Source organism: Anser cygnoides, chromosome 4 (assembly GCF_040182565.1).
Source record: "Anser cygnoides isolate HZ-2024a breed goose chromosome 4, Taihu_goose_T2T_genome, whole genome shotgun sequence".
NCBI lineage: Eukaryota > Metazoa > Chordata > Aves > Anseriformes > Anatidae > Anser > Anser cygnoides.
In genome coordinates, this window is record NC_089876.1 from 25,278,557 (window position 1) to 25,302,078 (window position 23,522).

Below are 23,522 nucleotides of genomic sequence, written 5' to 3' on the forward strand. Positions count from 1 at the left end.
TTGGTCTGGAAAGACTGCGTTGAGAACTTATGGTGTGTTTCTTATTTTTTCTGTAAATGGTCTTAGACAACCTTTCAGTTGTTCCAGCTGTAAAGTGAAGAGAATGATGCTATTAACTCAACTGAAAATACTTTAGGAAATTTATGGGGAGACAACCTTAAAGCATGCAATTTTCATTTGTCCAAATTCGTTGATGTATAGGTGAATCAAGTTTGATAGTGGAATTCTCTACCAGTTACAAGTAGAAAAGCAATTCAGTTTTTTAAATGTGAAAGTTAAAGGTTCCATTGTGAAGCTGGTTTTCTGTTCAAATATTTAACTGTGTGGTTTTTGGAGAAATCACAGGAGAAAGCTTGCTGGATCAAAGCAGCCTGCGTACTGCAAAGCCTACAGCGTTTATTCAATTTTAATACTTCTTATTATGTTTAGATATATTCACATTCCTAAAATAAAAGCATGTACTTGCAAAATTGAGGTTTAGATTTGTAATTTACTGCATCAATATTTTAATCCATGCCTTATTAAATAGCCCAGATATTCCACTTAGATAGCAAGGGTTTTTTTCTTCCTTCAAAATGTTATTTTTCTTCAGTTTGCAGAACACTAAGTTCAGTAGTGAAAGAAACTGCAGTATGAAATTATTGCTTTAAAATTATTCGTCATCACTGTAGGCTCTGTATAATCCCTCTTCAAGAGGGGGTTATTAAAATAGTTTTGTTTCCTGAAGAACTACATTCTTTCACACTGAAGCAGTGACAACTCATGTGATTACATGTACTGTACAACATGTAATGTTGTACAACGTGTAACTACACAGTGATAACTGTTGTGATTACATGTAGTAGACATGTAGTCACAATTCTAAAATCTTAAAGTTATAATTAACAATTTTCATGGTGGGGAGAGGGTTATTGGATTGATATGTATATTATATATATTGATTATAGGGTTGAGGATTATATTCCCGCTCTAATAAAATTTCAGTAAGAAAGCACTTGTAAATCAGCACATTGCTTCTACTTTTATTTCTCTTTCAAGTTTAGTTGAAATCAAATGTTTCTAATCTTTTTTCAACTTTTTTTTTCTTTTTTGTCCTATATAGGCATTGCTAGCTTTGGGCATCAGTCAGTCTGCAAGGACACCTGACCCTAGTCATCCGTAAGCTTTTGGAGTAAATAATGATTTCAGTAATCATATATAGGAGTAAGATGAGTTCTTTGTGCATCAACTTATTCTTTTTAAATGTGCCATTGCATATTGATCAGAAATGCAGTGTTTCTGCTTTTATGATAGAAAGTAAGAACGCTGATTTCTGTCAAACTGCAGGAGTTTTAGCTTCAGTGGCTTGATGCATGTTATATTTCATGATTTTTGTTGTGGTATGTTTTTTGATGTGTACTATTTTAATTGGCTTTATTCCTTCAAGTTATTCTGGTCTCTTCTGCCTCTTCCAATGGATAACTTAAAGGAATAGATTTACTTTGTAGATATTACTCATGTGAACAGCAATATTAAAAAAAAATCATCCCTGACATCTATTTTCAACAAAGTGCTTTTCTGCAAGGAAGTTACTTGTATTGTAAGGAGATGTGTTTGACTTAAACTACTGTTTTTGTCTTGAATAACAGGGATTTTAATTATATATTCTTACAGCATCATGAACATTACAAGCTGTAGTCTCCATGATACTCTCTTGGTCTTAACATGCTTTACACTTCACGTGTTTGGGCAAATCATTCTTACTGTAAGCAATAGTTCATTATATGCCTGATCTACAGAATTAGTTAAGGGTTCTCTTCATTAAGAGCTTCAGGTAATTTGAAAAATGTTTTGATGACAAATTTGTCAAAATATTCTTTGCATCTCCTTCCACTCAAGTTTTTCATGTCTTCCTTAGTGTTTGTCTTTCAGACTATTGCTTTTTAAATGTTACTAAGGAACGTTCTGTTTGTAGTAGCAGTTAATATTAGAAAAAGAATACAGGTACACTTTAGAGGGAAGAGGTGAAGTAATATTACTCATAAAGACTGCAAATGTTGAAGGTTTGCAGTTAACTGAACTACCCAAAGATTTCACAAGTTTTCTTCTCTTTACATTAGTATCAAAAAAAAATATGCAGACTAGCTGCATATGTTCTTTACAGTCACAAAAAACTTTAGTCTCCACACAAGAGCTAGTACTGCTATATAAAAAGCTTATTTAAAAAGGAAATAAATATCTATTCTTGATGTCTTTGTATGTATTAGATATCATTTTTCAAATACCTTGTTTTTTTCATGTTTTATGTTGGATTTAGCACCTGCTATCTTAAGTAGACGTGCAGTCTTGATAATCTAAGATGTGTAAAAAAAAAAATCAGGGAAAAAACTTGTAGATATGTCTGCAGAGATACAGTAACTTATTTTCCTAAATAATTTTCTTTGTTTTCATCTAGGTATGGTTTCACAAACATGCGCTATATTGCTTCCCTGATCAGTGGGGTGGGCATTTTCATGATGGGTGCAGGACTTTCTTGGTATCATGGGATCATGGGTTTACTCCACCCTCATCCTATAGAATCTCTTCTCTGGGTAAGCTAATCTTGTTTTGTTATTGTATCTGTACTTGACACTGGTGACTTAATAGAAAGTAATGATACCATTTGAAATTCACTTCCTGAGTCAGTTTGAGTCCTAACACAATTAACTTAAACCATCCTTAATGACAATGTTTTGAAAAAAAAAATCTTGTTAAATTTTAGCCATTCTTTAAACTCTTCATCTTGCCTTCTCACCTCCTTAAGATCTTTTTCTATTTTACATTATATTGCATAATTCAAATATTGATGGTTGTTTGGTTGTTGGATCATTTGTTTCTGTTTATGGTGTGTAATGTTCTGGAATTGCTGCATTTGGCTAGTCTGTGGTGATGAGATCTGTACAAATATCGATATAACAATAACTGAGAGGTGTTTTTGTTTTTCTTCCATACAGGCATATTGCATTTTAGCAGGGTCATTGGTATCTGAAGGAGGTATGTAGTTCCAAGAAATATTTTTATTTCAGTATTCTTAATCTCTGAGAGTACACCGTGAATAACTGCAGTAACAATTAGTCTTTGCTTACACAACAGTAAAGTTCTGAGCTTTGTTGGTGACAGTTGTGGTGAACAAAAGAAGTGGGAAAACTTTCCTTATCAATCTTACCTAATTAGAAGTTAAAGAATGCATCATTTGAAAGTATATGTAGAATGTCTTTTTGGTATTTAACTGTCAGTGAATGTAACTCTTCTGATTTTTATTAAGAAATCTGTGTAGAAAAGAAGGCTACTTTCTGCTTTGTCCAAGTATGAGTTTTCTTGATAATCGGTTGCTATGATATAAATAAAAGATCCCCCCTTTCAAAATGAAAACAAGGTGGTTTTTTTTTTTTTTTTGCCTCTAACTGTTTTCAACAATTACATTGGTATTGTTTCAGCTACCCTTCTTGTCGCTATAAATGAAATCCGCAGGAGTGCTCGAGCCAAGGGTCTGTCATTTTATCAATATGGTATGTGTCGTTATAGCAGTAAGGTATGTGGTTATTTAAAACAGAATCTATTTACTAGTAGTTGCTTTATTATAGAAACATTTTGTCTCTTCTTCCTTCCCAATTCCCCTTGTTTTATTAATCTATTTTCTCTATTCTAGTAACAAATACATTTTACAAATTAGCTGAAAACCTGTTGATTTAAGTAGCACTAATTAAATATTTTTACTGAAGTAATTTCATTTTTTTTTTTGATAAATGCTGCTTTACATTTTTCAAATGTTTTGGAGAAGCTTCCATAATTGTTTCCATAATTTGCACAGGGTTTGCTCTTTGTATTTATGAATGCTTTCGAGAAGCGTGAGCACACGTAAAGATTCAGTTTACAACTATATACCTATGGATTTTTTTCTTTTAATATGATAGTATTAATATTGCTTATAAAGTACTGTGCGTAACATAGTAAAGCTAAGATTTCCAAAGCAATGTGATTTTTTTGTTTACACAGTTGTTCAGAGTCGTGATCCGAGTACCAATGTGGTGTTACTGGAGGATGCTGCAGCAGTTCTGAGTGTGGCTGTAGCTGCTACCTGTATGGGTCTGACTTCCTTAACAGGTAAAATTCTGCCTCAGACTGAGGCAAGCTGAATATTAATTTCTTCCTGTGCATTATATGAACACAAATTATTTGGCTTATATTGGTTGACTTAAACAGAGCTCTGCGCTTTTCCAGTACTATGCTGTTCTCTGATCTGATTTCCAGTAGTTTGAGTTTAAAATATTTAAAATAAAAAGTATTTGTTTTTTCATGTCAGTTGTTGATGGGATTAAACCTGAAAGAGTACTTGCATGCAAATGGAACTAGCTTCCATTTAAGCTATTGTACTGGACAAGCTAAGATATTTTAAAAGTATGTTTATTATAGTCACGTATCTAAATGACTTAGTGGTATTACATAATTTGAACTTCCTTATTCAGTGGTATGCAGCCCCACATGCATGTAGGGAGGATTTAAGGAGGCAGTTCTGCCCTTCCTTTTGATACGTAGTGGTGTTAGCGTTATCTTCTGATTTAATAACTGTTCTTGAACAATGTGGCAAACCCAAATTGTGCAGGTTGAATGATCTGTATGGCAACTGATTCAAAGTCTGTCTTTACACAGTTAAATTTTATAGAGGAAAGATTAGTTAGTTACCTCTTTTGAGGTTTTGACTTTTTTCTTCTAATCATTTTTTAAAGAAATGGCATTTTTATGTTTGTGGCTTTCAATGAATTAGTTGCAAGTTTTTTTTAAAAAGACCTCTGTATAAAAATTAATCTCTAGTTTCCTTCATAAAGTTAAAAATACAGTACTCCTTTTACCAATCTGAATTTCAGTAAATACATGTTTAACATCCATTATATAAATACTGTATTCCAGGAATGATTAGTAATTGCAAGTGTTTGAATTGGTAGAAAAAATCATGCAGGAAATCTGTTCTGTCTTCCATCACAATAATGGCTATATAATTATTTTCATAAAACAATGTTGCTTTACTGATAAAAGAGCAAAGACTTTTGATTGTGCTACTACCTACGTTTACATTTATAGAATTGTATATTCATAAAGTCTATACCCAGAAAACCAAAAAACTGAAAAGACTACTCGTCAGTCCTGCAGGAAAAAGGAGAGTATGATATTTCCTAGCTGAGTGAGAGGAGGGACTTGAGACTTTCTCAAGATAACTTTTTTTCTTCCAAATTTGTGTTCCTCAGTAGTAAAGAATTGCTAGTACCTAAGTCAAAACAAACAAAAAACAAAACAAGACACCCAAACAAACTGTGTAGTCCTTTCAGTGTGAAATCTGAATTATCTGGAATGTTTTAGAAATGCTCTCTGAAACTAATTTGAGATGTCTTGTTTAGGAAACCCATATTATGACAGCGTGGGGTCTCTAGGTGTTGGAACTTTGTTAGGAACTGTGTCAGCATTTCTTATCTACACTAACACTGAAGCCCTGCTGGGACGATCCATTCAGCCCGAACAGCTGCAGCGACTTACTGAATTACTGGAAAGTGATCCTGTAGTAAGGTGAGAATCTTTATAATTCAAAAACTCTACTAAGAACAGCAAAAAGCAGGGAAATAATATTTAAAAAAATCATTCAAGCACTTATATAAGAGAAATTTGGTGAGATTGTTTTTAGTTTTCTATACTGAGATTTTTAGACTTAATTTTTACTAACTTCTATGCTAAAAATGTAATAAGTGCATGCTCCTACCTCTCATATGCTCCACAGCTGAAATAAAATTGCATATATGTTCCAAAAGCTACATTAATTACCAGAATTGTCACATGACTTAATGAGAACGTCATGACAAATATAAAAGTAACTTCAAATACATGAAATGCAAACAGAAATGATGCTGCAATGTTGCTTTCATAGCTTATAATACTTAAATGTTTTAATTCTATGTTACTGTTAACATTCAGTGTATGGGATTCTGTTACAGCTGGCAGTGAAGTGCTGCAGTAGTGTTATAATAGATTCTGCATGTTAGATGATTACAGAATGAACTCAGTGCTAATTTCTCTTCCTTTGGATATCTGTAATTTGAAATAAAAAACTTACAGCTCATCGCAATCTGAAATATTGTTTAAATGCTTTTCAGGAGCTGTTTTGCTTTTGCTTCTAAATTAAGGTTAATAATGTTAAAGTAATCTAATTTTGTTTTCTTCTTAATCGTTAGTCAGAAATGTATTTCCAAGTAAATCATCTACAGTTTTTTAGTTTTTATTGTTATTATTTGTGGTCATTCCTGAGTTATGGAGGGGAAAAACAAAACAAAATTAGTTTCTTTCAAGTATTCCCAAATTCCATATCCAAAGTACACAGATTGTTGGCTCGCTCTTGTCCCAGGCTGGAATCCTGAAATCATTCCTGTCCCAAACACTATTTATATTATATTCATTTTTATAGGCAGCTATAACTTAGGAACAGAGCAGATTTAGTTATCTCCTTCTTGATGAAAGCATTTTTTATAACAGAAAGTAACAATTTTGAAGAAGCACATAGGATAATAAGAAAGTGAAGACTTGGTAAGGAACTGACTATACGTGAGTTTTCAGTGCAATCCTCCTTTTTGCAGTTGCTGCTTCTCAAAACGGTCCTCTCATGTTCTTTCAGAGAGGGTTTGCAATCTTTATTTTTAGATGTTTTCTACCTGATATGAAGGGGAATCATTTAGTATTTATCAGAAGATATTTTAGATCCAAATTGACCTAAGGATCCAGAGGCTCTGATTTTTATTTCCCCTGCCATCACCATTCATAACCTACTATTCCATCAGTGGATTGCCTGAACATCGTGTTCCACTACTAATTATAAATTATTTGATTCATCAGACAATACTAACTGCTGTAGTACTAAAATAAATTATCTCTCTTGCTAATCTGTTTTTCAGCTAGATCTTGAATTTTTTTTTTTACACAGTTTGTTTGACAAGACCTACATTTACTAAAGCCTTAATGACTGATATTAATGCTCTTAATATATATTTTTTTCCACCTTTTTCACTATTTTGCCTTTGGCTGTCAGGTGAAATTGTCTTTAATGAAATGGATCGTCTTATTTGTAATTCTTAAATTTTTGCACAGTGTTAATCTTTCTTTTTCCCCACTCTCATTAGTGTTGCAAGATAAAAAATTAATTGGCTTTCACAGTTATTCCTAGTTCTTCTGACTGTCAAATACAAGTTACAGAGCCTGATGAATTAGAAGCATTTTTTTTCTTTTAAATGTCCAGTATGCTTCTTGGTTACTAAGATAAGTGTTTTTTGAACTAGTTTGTTGTTCAGCTTTTTTCAGATTAAGAGGATGATGCTTATTACATGTTTCTACCTACTCTGTATCATTAGTAGTAGTTCTGTTCTTTCCATCTAGTAGGAGGCTTGTTTCCAGGTTATCTTTTGTGTCTGCTGTATTTAAAATCAAAACAAAGTAAAACTTGGTTTGTATCACCAACAGTGATTGCTTTTTTTCACTCCTATCAGTTTCCTGGACAATTTCTCTCTTGTTTTTTTTTTTTTTTTTTTAACTAATGGCTATTTATTTTCCCTTTTCATTTTGCTTAATAATTTCTAGCTGTAGCCCTTACTTAACTTGTGAGCTAGAATGGTCTTTCACAGTTATTCTTGGCTGAAAAATTACTTTATTTTATTTTTGCTACATAAACATTCCATTTGTAACTCTTGTTCACACATTTTGGTGCCTAAATCTTTGTGTTCAGTTTAACTGAAATGTTAGGAGGTTAAATTTTTGGAACTGTGAGATAAAATGTATGATTTGGTACAGACTCCTCATCCTGTTTTTATGGAATGTAATCATGGGCCCCTAGGCGTCAACTATTTTTGGTGACAGTTTCATCCTCAATTTTAATTAATTGTAACAGCTATTAGGTAATCGTGCTACTGTTCTGTTGTAAAATCCTTTTTTTTTTTTTAACATGAAGAATTACTACTGATGGCTCAAAACTTGTAATTTGAACTTCTTGACAATTTTTCCTGAGTGTGAAACTTGCTCTTTTCCTTAGTTTGAGCTCATAGCATGTTCTAGCCACCCACAAGCTTTGTCACTTAAGCTTTAGCTTGTATGTTTGTATTTTGAATTGTGATTTTCTCCCCCTGACTTATGGTCTTATCTTCCCTGGACAGGTTATGAGCAGGTAGATATTTTTGTCTGCATTTACAGAATATTCATTCCACTGAATTCTGTTATCAAGTTATCATCTAATTAGGGTCTGACAGATCTTTTATCTTCTTTCTTAGCTCTCAATATATCTTCAACATTTTTTAATCTCGTGGATTTGAATTCCCTTCAATAACCCTCATTGAAACACATCCGTTACCTTAAATACCCTCTTGTGTGATAAGATGGTTTGATGCAAGTTAGGTTACTCCAGTTAATACTGTTTTGATTTGGTAGCGTCCCACAGTATTGCTGTACAAATGTGATTGGAGCTAGAAATTCTTTATTGCTACCAATAAGCTGATAGTTCTTCTAATCTGCTTTAATATTTGATATGATGATTTTTTTTGCTGTATCTATATTTAATTCATTCTATTTCTTTTTTTTTTTAAGGTCTTGACACACAAAGAAGTAGAGTATTATAAGAGAATTTCCATAAACACTTTCTGTAACTGATCATCTTCTGCCTCCTGTTCTCTGTAGGCTGCTCTCTGTAGGGAGAACAGGCTACTTCAGAAATGCACGCCTTCCACTTTTCTCCCTGCACCCCTTGTGATGTTATTTCTAATTTATAAGCATTCAGATGGGAAGCAGCCTTTCTGGTTGGGAAGAGTAAATTTGCTTAAGAGAAAAGGGCATGCTAATTCTAAAGATGCTGTAAAATTGCACAATTTAGTAAAACAAATGGGGAAAAAAATAGTACTTGCTATCATGTGAGCTTTATTGCTCCGTCTAAATGTTACGCTAGAATTTAAAAATTTAAGATTGACAGAAAAATCCAATAAAATCATTCATTGGAACTTTGTCTGCAGTTGACCTCAGATATTTGTTTTGCTCTTTTGCCTCAGAAACATTGGAATAAAGAATTTCAAAAATTTGAAACTTGTGATTTATGTCCCATTTTTTAGTCTCTACTTTTTTTCTGGCCTTGATGGAAAAATGTAGAGACTTACTATGCAATGGCAACTTTAAGTTCTACTATTTTTAAGGATGAAGTAAATTTGTGTTAATCTAATTAGGGGGGAAAAAGGTAATTACACATCACAGTGTTTATCTAGCAAACGGGAGTAAAAGCTATAACGAAACAGAAGTACTCAGTGGTCCAAAGTACAAATGTATTGCAACATCCATATTCTAGCATCTGTTAGAAACCTTTGAATAAATAATAATAATAAAACATTTTTGCCATATACAAACGCCTGTAGTGTTATTAGTTATGATCAATAATTCATTATGATCAAAAATGAGTTCCAAATACAATAGAAATACAATACAAAATTTTTAAATAGTTGCATGTATATATTTTTCATTGCAGAATAAGTTATGTTCTAGAGTAGGAGAAAGCAAAAAACAAACAAACAAAAAAACCAAAACCAGCCTTCTGTGTAGTAGCAAATAAGTTGAACTTAAAAGCTTTTTTTTTCTTTTTAAATGCTACTAATCTCGTTCTAAATCTACCATGCTTTTTGTAGTCTGTCTTTTATTGTAGTGAGCCCTTCAAGGATGTGGGATACTTGCGTTGGTGTAGCAGGTATCTGTGGAAGAGGTGCAACTGGTTACATATAAATCAATATTCAATGGAAATGTGTGATAAGAAAATGAGGATATGTTAGTCAAAGTTAGTGACCTTTTAAAAATTAATCGGTCATTTTACTGTAACAATATTATTAACACCAGAAGTCAAACTAGCTAGTTATTTACTTTGTGTTGTTCTACTTTTTCTTTAAAAATTCTGCATTTCAGAGCAATTCATGATGTGAAAGCCACAGACATGGGAATGAGCAAAGTGAGATTCAAGGCAGAAGTAGACTTTGATGGGCGGGTCGTTACTCGTTCTTACCTGGAAAAACAAGACATTGAACAGCTGCTACAAGTACGTATAAACAAAATGACTTTGTTACTTCCAGCATTTGATTTTGTTTTCTAGCTTCAAGTGTGCTTAAAAAAAAAAAAAGTTTTTCAGGACTTGAAAATGACTTCTTCATTTTGAAGGTTTGTAGATGTCTTTACTTTGTGTGTGTTCTGAACAGTGCATCTGTACACAGAATTGTGTTAATGTGCTGCTGAAATAGAGCCATTTCTGGGCTTAGCAGGGCCTGGGTAGGAAGAAGGGCAGATTTTTAATTCAACTTCTCATTAGAAAATGCAGACTTGTCTAAAATCATGTTATTAAGAACATAGCTTGTCAAATATTCATTAAATTGTGAGAACTCTGGTTAAAACTAGAAGCCTGTCACTTGAGAATACACATCTGTTTTGGCGGAGACATTCACCTTGGGTGCTGAAGATGCAGAGTTACGGTTTACAGATCCTGCCATTCAGACTAGACTTGAATATGGATTGCTTGCATCACATGACTTAGCATTTTGACAGCATTAACCATCTGTAAGCATCTGTCTCTGATTCTAGCATAGTTCAGAGAAGCTTTTTTTAATTCCTCTCTTCAATACAGAAATGCAAAACCCCTCTTAGTTGAATTTTACATGGCAAAGCTATGAAGTTTGAAGTAAAGAATAATTTGTCTAAACTACAAAGAGAGTTTTAAGTAGGCAAAATGCTTTTGCTTATCCATCTATTTTCACTGGTAACTATTTCTTATACACATCTGTATGCATAGCTTTAAGATTTTTCTTTGGTACCCTTTCAAAATGAAGATTAGATGTCTACATTTTATGTCTGTCCATTAAACATGACTTAGCAATTATCTGAATTTACGTTTAATTGCTGTAAATTTTTAAGCCATTAGTCAGTGTGTGAGTTTATAAAAAGCACCACCCTTTAATAATAATAATAAAAGATGTATATTGTATAGTGCAATATGTGACTTGTACATGGATTGGATTTCAATTTAATATGTTTTTGGAAGGAAGAGTGCAATTAAGTTTGTGTAACTGGGGCAATGCAGGTTTGCTTGATTTTTATATTGCTGAGTCCCAGTTCCTTTGCTTTGCTGTTGCACGTGTTCAGTATACTACTTTTCTTTTCAAAGTCCTTGCTGATTTTTGTTCTTTACCCACTACTCCCTTCCCTTGCATAGAACCTTGACTGTTTCTTTTCCTGGTTGGTTCTAGATTGACAACTGTTTCTTATACAGGTCACTGTAGTTCCATGTAGTAACCCTGTGTCAGTTATGAAACCAACATTGAAGAATAGCCCCTTTCAGCAGGACTCTGTCATCCATAGTCAAGGGCAGACATAGTGCTTGCCTTTTGGTCTCCGTTTTCATTTAAATAACTAGCTTATCCTGTATTGGTATCAACACTGCTCATTCTAAAGTTGTGAAATTTATCAGTTGAAGTGCTGTCATTCAGATTAATCTCATTTCTTTTGCTTGTTAGACTTGCCCTTGTCTTAGTCACGCATTAGTGTGGTTGGGGGACATTTTTTAAGCTCATTCAAGTACATTATTAGTCTTTTCTGTTTTAGAGTAATGTGACAGAAGAGAAATTGATGTTGTTTTGTATTTGTATGCACAAGACAAATTGGCTATTTGATTATCATCAGTGTATTACCAATAACCTATTCGTCCTGCATTGCAGCTGTATCATCTAACCGGTGACAGAGATATTAGAGGGCATAGGGTGGCTTCTGGCCAGTTTGGTTCTTGGGTGTGAGAGCTCTAAGGAAAGCTTATGGTAACGCTGTGATACCTTCTTTGGTGCTTCTGATGTATGTTTTTTTGGGGGGGGCGGGGGGTGGATGTAGCCTCCTGTCTTCCTTAACCTTATTCTTTCAGTTTGTTATGCACTTGGTCCCTTAGTCTTAGTTCTTATCAACTGTCTTTGAGTTTTTTTTGGTATTATTGAGGGGCAGTATTTACATCATCATTCACGGTAATTGTGGATTTTAAGATGAGTTGATCACGTGGTACCCAGAATAAGCATTTTCCCCTCCTCCCCCTTTCTCACCTTCTCAACCTCTTAAATTTGATTTCTTGCTAGGAAATTCAGCAAGTGAAGACCCTTGAAGAATTAGAAGCGTTCATGCTTAAGCATGGTGAGAATATCATTGACACACTGGGAGCTGAAGTAGACAGACTTGAGAAAGACCTAAAGGTAAAATTTAGCTGTTTAATAGGAAATGTATACTCTGATATATTTTAAACAATATTGATTCTACTTCTTGTGATTGTGCCTGTAAACATAAGACGGAAAGAGGTTGATGATCTTAATGCCAGATTTCTTGCTGTAGTTTCACTAACTAAATTCTGAACAGCAGCAAACCCTTTGCCTTTGATCTGTTTTGCATTTTGGTCAATTTTATACTATTGCGTAACGCAGTTTTCATGAAACGAGAACTATCTGTGCCTCTGTAAATGCTAGGGTATTCTCAGTGTCAGGTTATTTACATGCTGTTGAATTTTGTTTTGGTTCTAAAGTAGCAAATTTTTTTATTTTACTTTTTAGCATGGTACTTAGCATTTAGTCAAAACTGTTATCACTGTTTGAGTGCTCTAATTACTCAATGGCTTTTGCTGATGTTGAAACAGCACAGTGCTTACTGCTTTGATAAGCCTGTCATTACTTCTTATCATTACTTTTTTTTTTTGTTATACAATTTAAATATCCTTTGGTTGATGTAACAAAGGATTGTTGCTATTTTAAATTTTCTACTTATTTCATGGCTGTTAATCACACCTTTTCTGGTGTGAATATAGAACTGTAAGTATACTGATTGCCAGACAAATACAGTCCTGTTATGACTCTCTTTTACCTTCGTGGGGAGACACTGCTCAAGAGCATGTCCATCCTTGCCTATAATCTTTGATAAATATTCTAGTTTCAGTTTATATCCCTAGAGTGGTGCTGTTTATAAATCAAAATGTTTTTGAGTGTAATTGCATCAGCAGATCGAGTTCTTCATGTTTTTTGAGCAGCAGGCTCATAACTAATTATTTTATTAATATGAATACTATTTTTTGGTTTAGTTAGGGATTTCAGTGATTGTGTTGCTGTTGAATATGCTTTACTGAATACACAAGTCAGATTCACAGGCTGGATGAGTTTGAAGTAGGTGACTCTTAGTAAACCTGTCATAGATTGTACAGTTCATGTAATGTTGATAACATATATCTACAACATCAGGGAATGCGTATTTCTTAATGGAAATAGTATTTTAAATCTTCATAAATAGATCTGATGGCATTCAACAAATTATTTCAGAGGTTATCCATTATTCAGGATAATACCTGTTAAACACATGCATATGACTTTAAGAAAGTTTTATTTGGATAGTTTTATTTAAAAAGTAATTGCCTTTTTAAAATCAAAAGAGCTGTTTCATACCTTATAAAGCATAAGAGCTAATTCAGTGGTGAAATTAAAGAGTATTTGTCAAATAAGATGATGACTTAGTCTTCAAAATTGCTTGTAATAACGGCTGTATTTGTTGAAGTTATTCCTTATTTCAAAATAGTCTTGGTGTTGTTAAAAAAAAAAAAAAAGGATTTGTTATGCAGTCGACAACATCATACCAGAAACTGATTATTTGTATCCATGTGCAAAAATGTGTTTGAATATTTTCAATTAAAAACATATATTTTTAAATTTCAGCAACGAAATCCTGATGTTCGTCATGTGGATTTGGAGATACTATAGACTTGGCAGAAGAAATATTTATGTTGATACCATTTTGGGAAGAAATCACGTAAATGGCTGAAAAGCTTCTGAAATTGCAGTGACCTCAGCACCATACCTTGCTTACTTTAGCTGTAGGCTTCCTGGGCTGTTAGCACTGCTTCTGTTTCTGGAAGAGCATTAGAGTTTCAGACAACAAATTCCATGGTAAAATCAATTTGAAAAGCTACTTGACTTAAACTCCACTGGAGAATCTGAGCATATTTACTGCAATTCAGAACTTCAGACTTGAGGTTTAGTTAGGCAAATAAAACTGCCTGAAAATATACAACACATTTAGTTTTTCAATTGTGTCCCTTTGCAGTCAGTTTGCACTTGTTTAGTTTCTTTCAAGATATCATTAAAGGTTCTTGGGAGATATTAAGATTAGCTAGGAAGAGTTTGTTCCAGTGGAACCTGCCAACCTTAAACTAATTGTTATATTTCAACTGTGTGATTGTTTCACAGTTCTTCTTTTCTATGAGATAAATTCTTTCAAACAGGCACTGGCCTTCTCTTAAGTACCATGACCTGGAACCTTTTTGCCACCATTGTGATTACCAACAGCACTTCAGAAAAATCAGATTTTTCTCCTCGGTGGTGTCAGCTTTACGTGGTTAGCCAGAGTATGTTGAGTTACTGTGAAGAAATTACTGCGTAGAGATTTCAGTGAATTTCCTCTGTTTAATTTTTTCCTACTTTTACACTTTTCTCTTTTTTGTAAATATCTTCAGATGTAATCTGGGAGATATGATGGTAGTGTTTATTAAAAGTTACCTGGCATTTTTTTTTTGCTTTTTATACTTTTAATAGGTGGTATTGCCAGAAATGGTCATTGCTAGAAGATGTAAGAAATGTATTTGGAAGTAATAACAGTCAAAACTGTATTAGAAATATTTATAATTAAACAAATGAATACATTGTATTTTTTATTTATTTACCTATAGGCATTATCCATTATCTGAATTCTAAACTGCTTACTTTGTGTTTTTTTAAGAATTGACCATACTTGTCTGGGAAGGTAAAATAATTTTCAGTGGTCCTCAACAATCCAGAGATAAGTGTCTAGGATTTATAACTCTGAAACTTGTAATTGTAGCACTACACAAGATCAACCTCAGGGCTTTCTGCAGCGGGCACCCAAGTCATACCAGATTCTTTGAGAACCAGTCATTTAATAGAAGCTATGATCATGCATACTGAAATATAAGCAAAATAACTACATATAAGTAACTCTGAGGAAAATCCTTTATGCGCTTTAAAACCTTTCAGTAAATGAAAATTGCTTATGAGTGAGAGGTGGTAATAAGAACTTCCTAGTGACTCCTCTGCTGAGTAATGACTGACTGGCTGAGAGAAGAAATGCTGACATGAAACACAAGTCATCAAAAATTAGTTTATTAAGATTAAATTATAAGCATTGCAGCAAATAATAATTGTGGAGACCAGTGTGTCCGGATTTGACTAAAAGCTTTTTAGACTTTTTTTTGTATTAAATATAATTTAGCAGAGAATTATAAAAATTGAAAGTAGCATGCCTTTCAACAACTGAAAAGCACTTTGCATGCTGGTCATTTTAGATAGAATAACATTCCAGAGTTTATTTAAAGATGGGACTTCACAGACAGTGATTGTTGGTAAAGGATCTTTTTGGTATCCTTGCCCATGATTCCTATTCACCAGTGGCTTATTTGTAGTGTATTAGCTTATTGTGGCAGATCCAGAAGGCATTGATTGGCCTCTTTTTCTCCTGTTGTAGAATTAGTATATTTAAGCCTGATGATTAAAAATGCATTTAGTAAAAGAGTTTAAAGGTAATTTGCAAGTGTACTGTATCAAGTAAATATTACTTAAATTTTAAAGTAATTACGTTTTCAGTCATTTACTTTACATTTTACATCATTTACCTATCTCCTTGCCCCTCCATGTGAACTTCATCTCAACTCATGCAGTCTGCTGATGTTACTCTTATTCACGAAGAGCACTGGAATCTGATAAATGCATAACCTCTTTCCTACTGCCTAGAATATCTACATGGATTTTGAATTTGAATAAATGCTTAACAGTTGTTACTGCAGAAATGTTAAAAACTGAAAGAGGAGTAGAACTGGGAAAATCTTCTTACCGTGGGGCGATAGTCAATGTGATGTAAATGGTTTGTATGTGGGTGTCAGCGATGCCAACAGGATACAAATTTCATAAAGTCTGCTCCGTTGCAGGGCAGAAATTTCACAATGTTAGTAAACACTATATAGATACTGAAGTGTTCCAATATCTTTTTAAAGAGGAGGCATGAGTTTATATTTTTTTACAGGACCTCTGCTCCAACAGCCTGTAAAAATGTTCTCTTATTCATCAGAGATGTAATTCACATGAATTCTCATCTTAATTTCCTTACCTGAGTCAGAAGTATATTGACCTACATACCTTTTGTTCACATTCCAGTAAAAAATTCAGATCTTTCTCTCCCAATTACATTCTTGATTATATCATTGCAATATGTTAAATTTAAGAACCTAGAACTTGGGTTTAGATACATAATTAGTTGTGTAGTTTGAGGACCTGTTTCCATTTTTAAAACTGATCTGGATGGTGGTGTACCCCAAAAAGGATGGATGACTGTTTTTGGCAGTTCCTTTTAAACTTGCCTGTCGTGCAGTTGGGTGAAAATCTTGATTCATTGAGCCTGTCAGATTGGAAAGCCAAGGTAATTCCAAGTTGTTACATTTTAATATGTATTATAATCTATAGATTGCTCCTAAAAGTTTTGACATTTTTATTCCTTTTTTTCTTAAAGCTTGAGGTGATGTGGGTCCAGTACTTAGTTTACTTTTATTTTAGTGTTTTGGAGGAAAATACTCAAATAATCCATTTACCTGATAGAATCCTCAGAATTGAAGAAAAATTGTAAAGTCTGAAGGAGTGGATTTTTTCTTCATCACAAATACAGTTACATGATGATCCTTTGAGACTGATTTAAAGGTGTGTAGTTAAGGAAAAGGAGTGAGGATTAGCTAACTGCAGAGTTATATTCTAGGAAATATTTCAATAAAAATTTAGTGTTTTAAAATATTTTTGTAGACTGGCATTACAGGCTTTATTTTTCAAATTGTGTTCAAAGTACTACTGCCCTTTGCTTATTTGTTGTCATATCTCATAATTCTGTAAAACTTGTGCTGTTAGTATAAAAATGTCTAAGTGTTCCAATATACTGAGTGATCATAATTATTTTAAGTCAAAATTGGCTGGACACTAATAATATGTGTTTTCCTACACTCTATAAGATAAATATAAAATTCTGAAGTGATTATATTTGCCCCCATGAGTCAATTTCAAGCCTAAATTGTTTATAAACTGTGGAATTCAGTACTTCATGTGGCCCACCCCCACAACTTCCTAAAGCATTTAAGCGTGCTTAGTTAAGCATGTGGTACTAGTAAATCCTTTAGTGCACTACTGTGTTACAGGGACTGCTTTGGGTTCTGGTCTAGGAGGAGCAGGGACTCGGAGAACACATTTCAAAACACGTGTTGCATCCTTTTTCTGCTGCAGTTTGTGCTCAAACTGAAGGGTTTTTAGCCCGTGCTTTTCTCGGTCCTTGAATTCCTACTTTTTTTTCTTATTTAATATTTCTTACTTGGAAAAGAGGAAGGCATAACATGGAGCTTATGTCTTAATAGCAGGGCTAAATTCTACCCTTGGTCTCTGGATTTTTGTACTGGCTTCTTGTTCATTGGTAGTTTACAGTAGTGATTGCTGTTCTGAAAGCTTCAAATCAAAACTACCAGTAAAGCCAAAACTACCGGCATTCTCTGATTCTGGTAGGCGAAGCTTTTTCAACTTTATCTAGAGATTTGATTTTTATTGTTCTCCCTTTGACAAGGGGAGAGAACAGGGAAGAGTTTTAGGTTTGTTTTGTCTACGTAATACACTGATTGCAATTCTTTGTCCTCCTTATTTGTTATCACTTTAGCTGACTTCTATTTTCTGCTTAACAAAGAAAAAATTATACATTATGGAAGTCCCTCTGTTAGTGATAAGTGCATCAAATATGGCTTTCCTGCAAAGAGTTTTTAGGCTTTTGTGTATCAAAAGGAGTGCTGCAATTTTCAAGAATTCTCGATTAAGTAATCCTTGTGCTAAAGATGATCTAGATGTGTTTCTCACAAAAGAATTCACAGAAGTATATTGTCTAAGACTTGAAAGAAAAGTATTTAATTTGGTCGTCATGTTCTTAAGGCATTTTGGCTTGGCAGAATAGGAGAATTGATTAATATTGACTCCTGCACCAGAGCTGAACTTCTGTGCATGCCTAAAGGCTTACACAGCAGAAGTGGGTGTAAAATGAAAATGCACATTTTTCCTAGCTTAAATATTGTGCTGCTTCTGTTCTTAGTGTTAGCTCTGAATAGAGAGAACAACTAACATCTATCTCTTCTGCAGTTTGCCTGCTTAATGTAAATGAGAAGTTGAGATGTACCAAACGGATTTTTTGTAGAGGGGTTGTCTAGCTTAAGTCTTTTTTATTTCCTTTCTTGTCAGTGAGACAGAAATAATTAAGATCAAAAGAAAACTCTAGCTGCATTGCATATAAAAAGAAATAGGAATCCAGGCTTTCAAGCACAATAGTCTGCTTTCTGGAAGACGTTCTGAGGAAAATAAAAGTGCCATGTGGTTGTTTGGGCTGTAGAAACTGCAGTCAATCAGTCTGGGTTTTCAGGCTGAAGCAAAAGAAAAGAAACTGTAGCAAAATGGGTGGTAAAAAGGAAAGAAAGCAAGAAAGGAAAAACCTAAGATGTTGAGCATTGGGAATAGGAAGATATCAATACAATCTAGAAAATGTGGCCAGAGGTAAGAAATGATGGTTGGAGAGGAGAAGAGCAATACAAAATAACATTTGATTGGGATGCTTAGAACAAAGTTTCATAACTTTTTTTGAGCAGTATTAAGAGAGTTGGGTGATTTCCCCCCACCCCCTACTATAGTGAAAACTCGTCTTTCTGTAGTGAAAATCAGTGACTCGGTTTATCCGTTTCCTAATCTGGTATTCAGTCTTGCAAATGTACACCTGTTTGCCCTCTGAAAACTTAGCCTTAATGCTAAGGGTAAGGGCATAGTCTCAGTCTGGATTTTTGTTGAGGAGGTGTGTGTTTGGTGAGTGGAGGTTGAGTAATTTTAATCGTGGAAGTGGTAGCTGGAGTGAATTAAAGAATTGCTTCTTTCAGCCAGAAAAGGATTGTAAAACCATGCAGAAGTATGGAAAAAAGGGTGGAGTATTGTAAGGACTACAGAATTGTTGCAGTGGGTTACAACTGTTACTGAATATGTTAGTCTGTATTTTCAGGTTGCTTAAATGTCTCTGGATAAGCAAGATTTCTAGTTAAATCATGAAATTGTGGGAAGGAATTCAAGAGAAATTTCAATGTGTAACGTAAAGAAGACAAACATAAGATGCCACAGAAAATGAAAAATAGGTACGGAGAAAATCATCCTTCTATATTACACTAGGTTCTTAAGGACAATTTCTTTTTTTCTATGTAAATGAAAAGCACCAATTAAAATATAAGGTCTTGGTTACTTTTTAGAAGTGTTACACTAACAGAAAGCCTGGTCATATTTTTGTATTATCGGTGTTCATGGTTCTGTTATGGGGACAAGGGGTCTGTTAAAGTAGTGGAATACAGCTCTACACTCAATCTAAGTTTGATTTTTGTAACCTAAATTTAGACTGTATTTAAGCCATTTGAGGTTGTGAACAACAAAAAAAAAGGCAATGTTGTATAAATGATGTAATATAAAGCTTCTTGGTAAGTTTCTCTTCAAAATAAAGATTGGAAAAGGATGTGAGATGAAGTACCTGAAAAATGTCTAAAGCATTTTGAAAGCTTTTTGGCTATTGCCAAAACTGTATTAAATCTGAAAGCCAACGGCGAGGGTATTCACTGGTGGCAGAGCTTTCAAAGGGCAATCTCAAAACTGAAACGTGTTTTTCCGTGCAGCCTTCTAATCAAATGTATTCTCTACCCCATTTCTTCCCCCTTCTGATGCTTTATGGTGTATTGGCTTTCTCATTCTGTCTTGGTTACTTCATATTAGTATGGAGAAGTCAGTTTGATTTGTAAGATGTAGATATTTAAGTATTTCTCTGCATATGTTTTCTCATGTAATTATAATTGAATTTGGTACATCTTGTAAAATGTCTGGAAGCTGTAATTATTCAGTAAAATGTTACATAGCTGGTAAAGGTTGTGCTCTGTTAATTTAAGCTATTTTATGTGTATTTGGAAGGTAAACAATGACCCTGGCTTTAGGCAGTTGATGGTGATTTGCTGTGTTTCTGAATTCAAAGTGCATAGAGGAGCATTTTATGGATGCAAAACAAAGGTTATATCCATCTTTTTGTACTAGTTAGTCAAAACTGCCTTTGTGGTGTCGAGAGTATGTGCCACTCCGTAAGTGAGCGACCTGCCTAGGGTAACCAAGCTGTATGTGTTAATGCTCTGTACTTCAGTGGCAACTGTGCCATTAATCCTTTCCACCCTGACCCCCAAAGAGTGAAACTCCATCCCCAGTAGAGTAGGTTCTTGCTGTCTGTGTCAGATGCCCACTGGTGCCGTCTCCAATCCGAACCTCCAGTCCTGGCTCAGAGAGATGGCTTGTTCATCTCTGTATAGCCAAGTGCTACAAATTGCTTCAAGAGGTTGAGTTTATGTATTAGACTTACATATTAATGATAATTTGACAATACCAGCAAAGCTGTCCAAGCCTCTTAAGAAAATGCCAGATATCGTTCACTTGAAATTGGTTAATTAGAAGTTAGCTAAGAAAGGATTTAACATAGTCACTGGTTCACTGAAGTGCCTCTTCATCATTAATGCTGACAAAATCTAGTGGTCTGTCTGGTTATGGAAAAAAAACATTTCTGAGTGGGCTGAAATAAAACCTCGATGTGGTTATAAAAGGAAACATACAAACAAGAAGCCTGAGTGGGAAGGTGGAGAAACTTGGAAAAATGCAGAATGTCTGTCTGTATGGGGTTATACATCAGAAAGAAGTTGGTCAAGCACAATATTTCAGGAAAGATAGGTTGCCTTTCATTTGAAACTTCAGGATTGATCAAGTTCAGATTGTTACAAGAGCTGTGTTCTTCAATACATGGAGATAATCATAGAATCGTGAAGGTTGGAAAAGCCCTCCAAGATCATCTGGTCCAACTGTCCCCCTACCACCACTATCACCCACTAAACCATGCCCCTAATGCTTCAGATACCAGTTTTCTGCATTCAAAAAGAAATCAGGTTAGTGTATGACTCGTCACCCCAGCACAGATACTTATTGGGAGTGTTCCCGGGTTGTGTTCCTAAGTGTTCCTTTAAGAAAAAATCCCTCCTTCAGTTAGATCAATAAATAGTTCTGTTGTTGGCTCTTACAGCTTCACATCCTGCAAGAAGACTTCTTAGTTTTTCACTCATGTTACTACTGCAAGGCATTTTTGTCAGGTTTGATTAGAATTATTTGCTGTATTACTGACCCTGTTCCCAGATGGGAACTAAATTTAACATTAACTTTTCTAATGGGAAACTACTTCCAGTTATTAGCAAGCCTGTTTCCTTCTATTTTTCTACAGACTGCCCTGGTAGTGGCAATTACATCTGCTAGACGAGTGGAAGGTTTAAAGTGTCTTTGAGAACAAAGGGTCCCCCCTCCACCAAAATTGTTATGTAAGGATTTTTTTTTTTCTGTTGACTCAAGTAATTAATCTGTAGTTATTTATTTCTTCCTTTAACTCTATACATCCACAGTAGGAGCTGTTTTTATGCACCTCAGACGTTGATGAGTCTTTGGAGGAGAGGTTTTATATTCACGGGGCAGGTCACTGAGATCTGCCGAGTACTCCCTGGGACTCCATGCTGCAACAGGGAGCATCTCTCCATGGAGGGATTTTCATATGTGAACTTGGTAGGAGATGACCAAGACAGAGCTTTTGATTTAACTAGGTGAGAACACGGTGAAGGCAGCATCTTAAGGACTAGTTTGTTCGGAGAGAGCAAAACTAACGCTGCTGTGCAAATGTATGTCGGTCTCCTGTCGATCAGCGGCCTGGTTTTGTGTTCTGCACTCACTCAAGCTACTCTGCAGGCAGGATATCTTCTTCAAGGGCCTTTCTGTTGTGCTTACTGCTATAACTCCAAGTTCTCCAGCAGCACTAACTTGCACAAAATCCATGTGAAGGAAGAGGTGGAGCTATCCCAGGTCTGGGCACATTGGGCTGCAGGTTAAAATGTGCTGTGCTCCCTGGGCCTGTGGTGTTGCAGCCTCCCCTGTGATTAAAGAAACTGCTCCGTCCACTGACCTTGGTCACAGCTGGGTGCTCACTGAGCCTCAGGATCTGCCTGCAGGGCCTCCAGGGTGATGGCTGGGAGGTTATAAGCTACATACAGCCTGTGCTTGGCCTGCGTGCAAACTGCCCCCATTTGCTCATCGCCGTGCTGTAGCACAGGTGGGCACAGAGCCCAGTTCTCCTCCACCTGTTGGGAGCCGACAGGCCATCCTCTCCCTCTCCTTCAAAACCCTGTCTTGCTCACTGCCCATCTGCCTGCATGGCGCACACAGCCAGAAGCATTTTTCCCCCCACTTTAGAAAAAGGATTTGCCTCCAGATGAGGGCTCCTTCTGAGGTGAATGAAACGTGGGTCCTGTGCATGAGACTGCCTTAGGTCACAGAGAGAAGCTGCCAGTGAAACCATGAGTTCCTGCATAACTGGGCTCCTGGGAGCTACTTTTGCAACTTCAGCCACCTTATTTTAACAAAGATTTGTATAAGGTGATTTTTATAGCAGTTTATAACATTAAAAATTAGCATTTTTAATGCAAATGAAGTAAAATTTAAACTCCTTCTTACCCATGAAATTTAACAGCTGACTTGGACCTTGGGATGTCCCCTTCAGGGTTATCCTGGTACTGGAGCAGACACAAATGATAATTGCCAGCAGCACTGGCTACACTCCTCTGACTGGACCAACCTTGTAACAGAGCAAAAGCACAGCTAAACTATTGCTTAATTACAACTTTTCAAAGAGAAATTCAGTGTATGTATATACATTATATATATATATATATAGTTTTTCAGGGGGGTCAATGCTTTCCTGCATTTCTCAGAAACACCTGCAATTATCTGGGATATGGCTTCGCAGCCCTATGACCTAAAAAATATCAGCCCAAGGGTTTAAACTTTTGCGGTATCAGAGGGAACCACAAGTACCATGATTTTGTATTGGAATTATCCGGCACCCTTCTCTAACAGGAGGCACCAGCGTGCAGTTGGGCCTGTCCTGCTCTGCTGGGGTGGATGTCTGCTGCTGTACAGGCCGTAATTTCTCTGCAAATCATCTGGAGTTGGGATTTTCTCAAGTGGTTAAGAGAACGGGAGGCGTTTGGCCAGCACTAAATTTTAAATTAAAATGAGATTGAGACTTCACTGCTTGAAAATCCAGGTCTTAAGGCAGCAAATGGGTACTTTCTGTGAGTGCTCTATCTATCCAACCAGTGCATCAATACATAAATGTTGTCATGTTTTGAGGCAGAAATGATTTATATGATATTCATACTTGAATTCTTCATAATCTTCCCCTGCGCTTGCCAGCACTTCATACTAAACAAACATTTAATGAAAAAG

The 23,522-nt window shown here is 35.1% G+C and overlaps 1 protein-coding gene across 1 annotated transcript in view; it reads left to right on the forward strand.

Moving 5' to 3' along the window:
* SLC30A9 (solute carrier family 30 member 9) overlaps window positions 1–20,091 on the forward strand; it is a 38,402-nt gene extending 18,311 nt beyond the window's left edge. Inside the window, exons 10-18 of the mRNA XM_048072873.2 lie at window positions 1,103–1,158; window positions 2,435–2,570; window positions 2,973–3,012; window positions 3,456–3,527; window positions 4,015–4,122; window positions 5,412–5,577; window positions 9,976–10,105; window positions 12,174–12,287; window positions 13,785–20,091. Of these exons, the coding sequence (XP_047928830.2) occupies window positions 1,103–1,158; window positions 2,435–2,570; window positions 2,973–3,012; window positions 3,456–3,527; window positions 4,015–4,122; window positions 5,412–5,577; window positions 9,976–10,105; window positions 12,174–12,287; window positions 13,785–13,829 (867 nt within the window). The 3' untranslated portion in view covers window positions 13,830–20,091. The remainder of the gene's footprint in view (window positions 1–1,102; window positions 1,159–2,434; window positions 2,571–2,972; window positions 3,013–3,455; window positions 3,528–4,014; window positions 4,123–5,411; window positions 5,578–9,975; window positions 10,106–12,173; window positions 12,288–13,784) is intronic.
* Window positions 20,092–23,522: the final 3,431 nt, after the last annotated feature.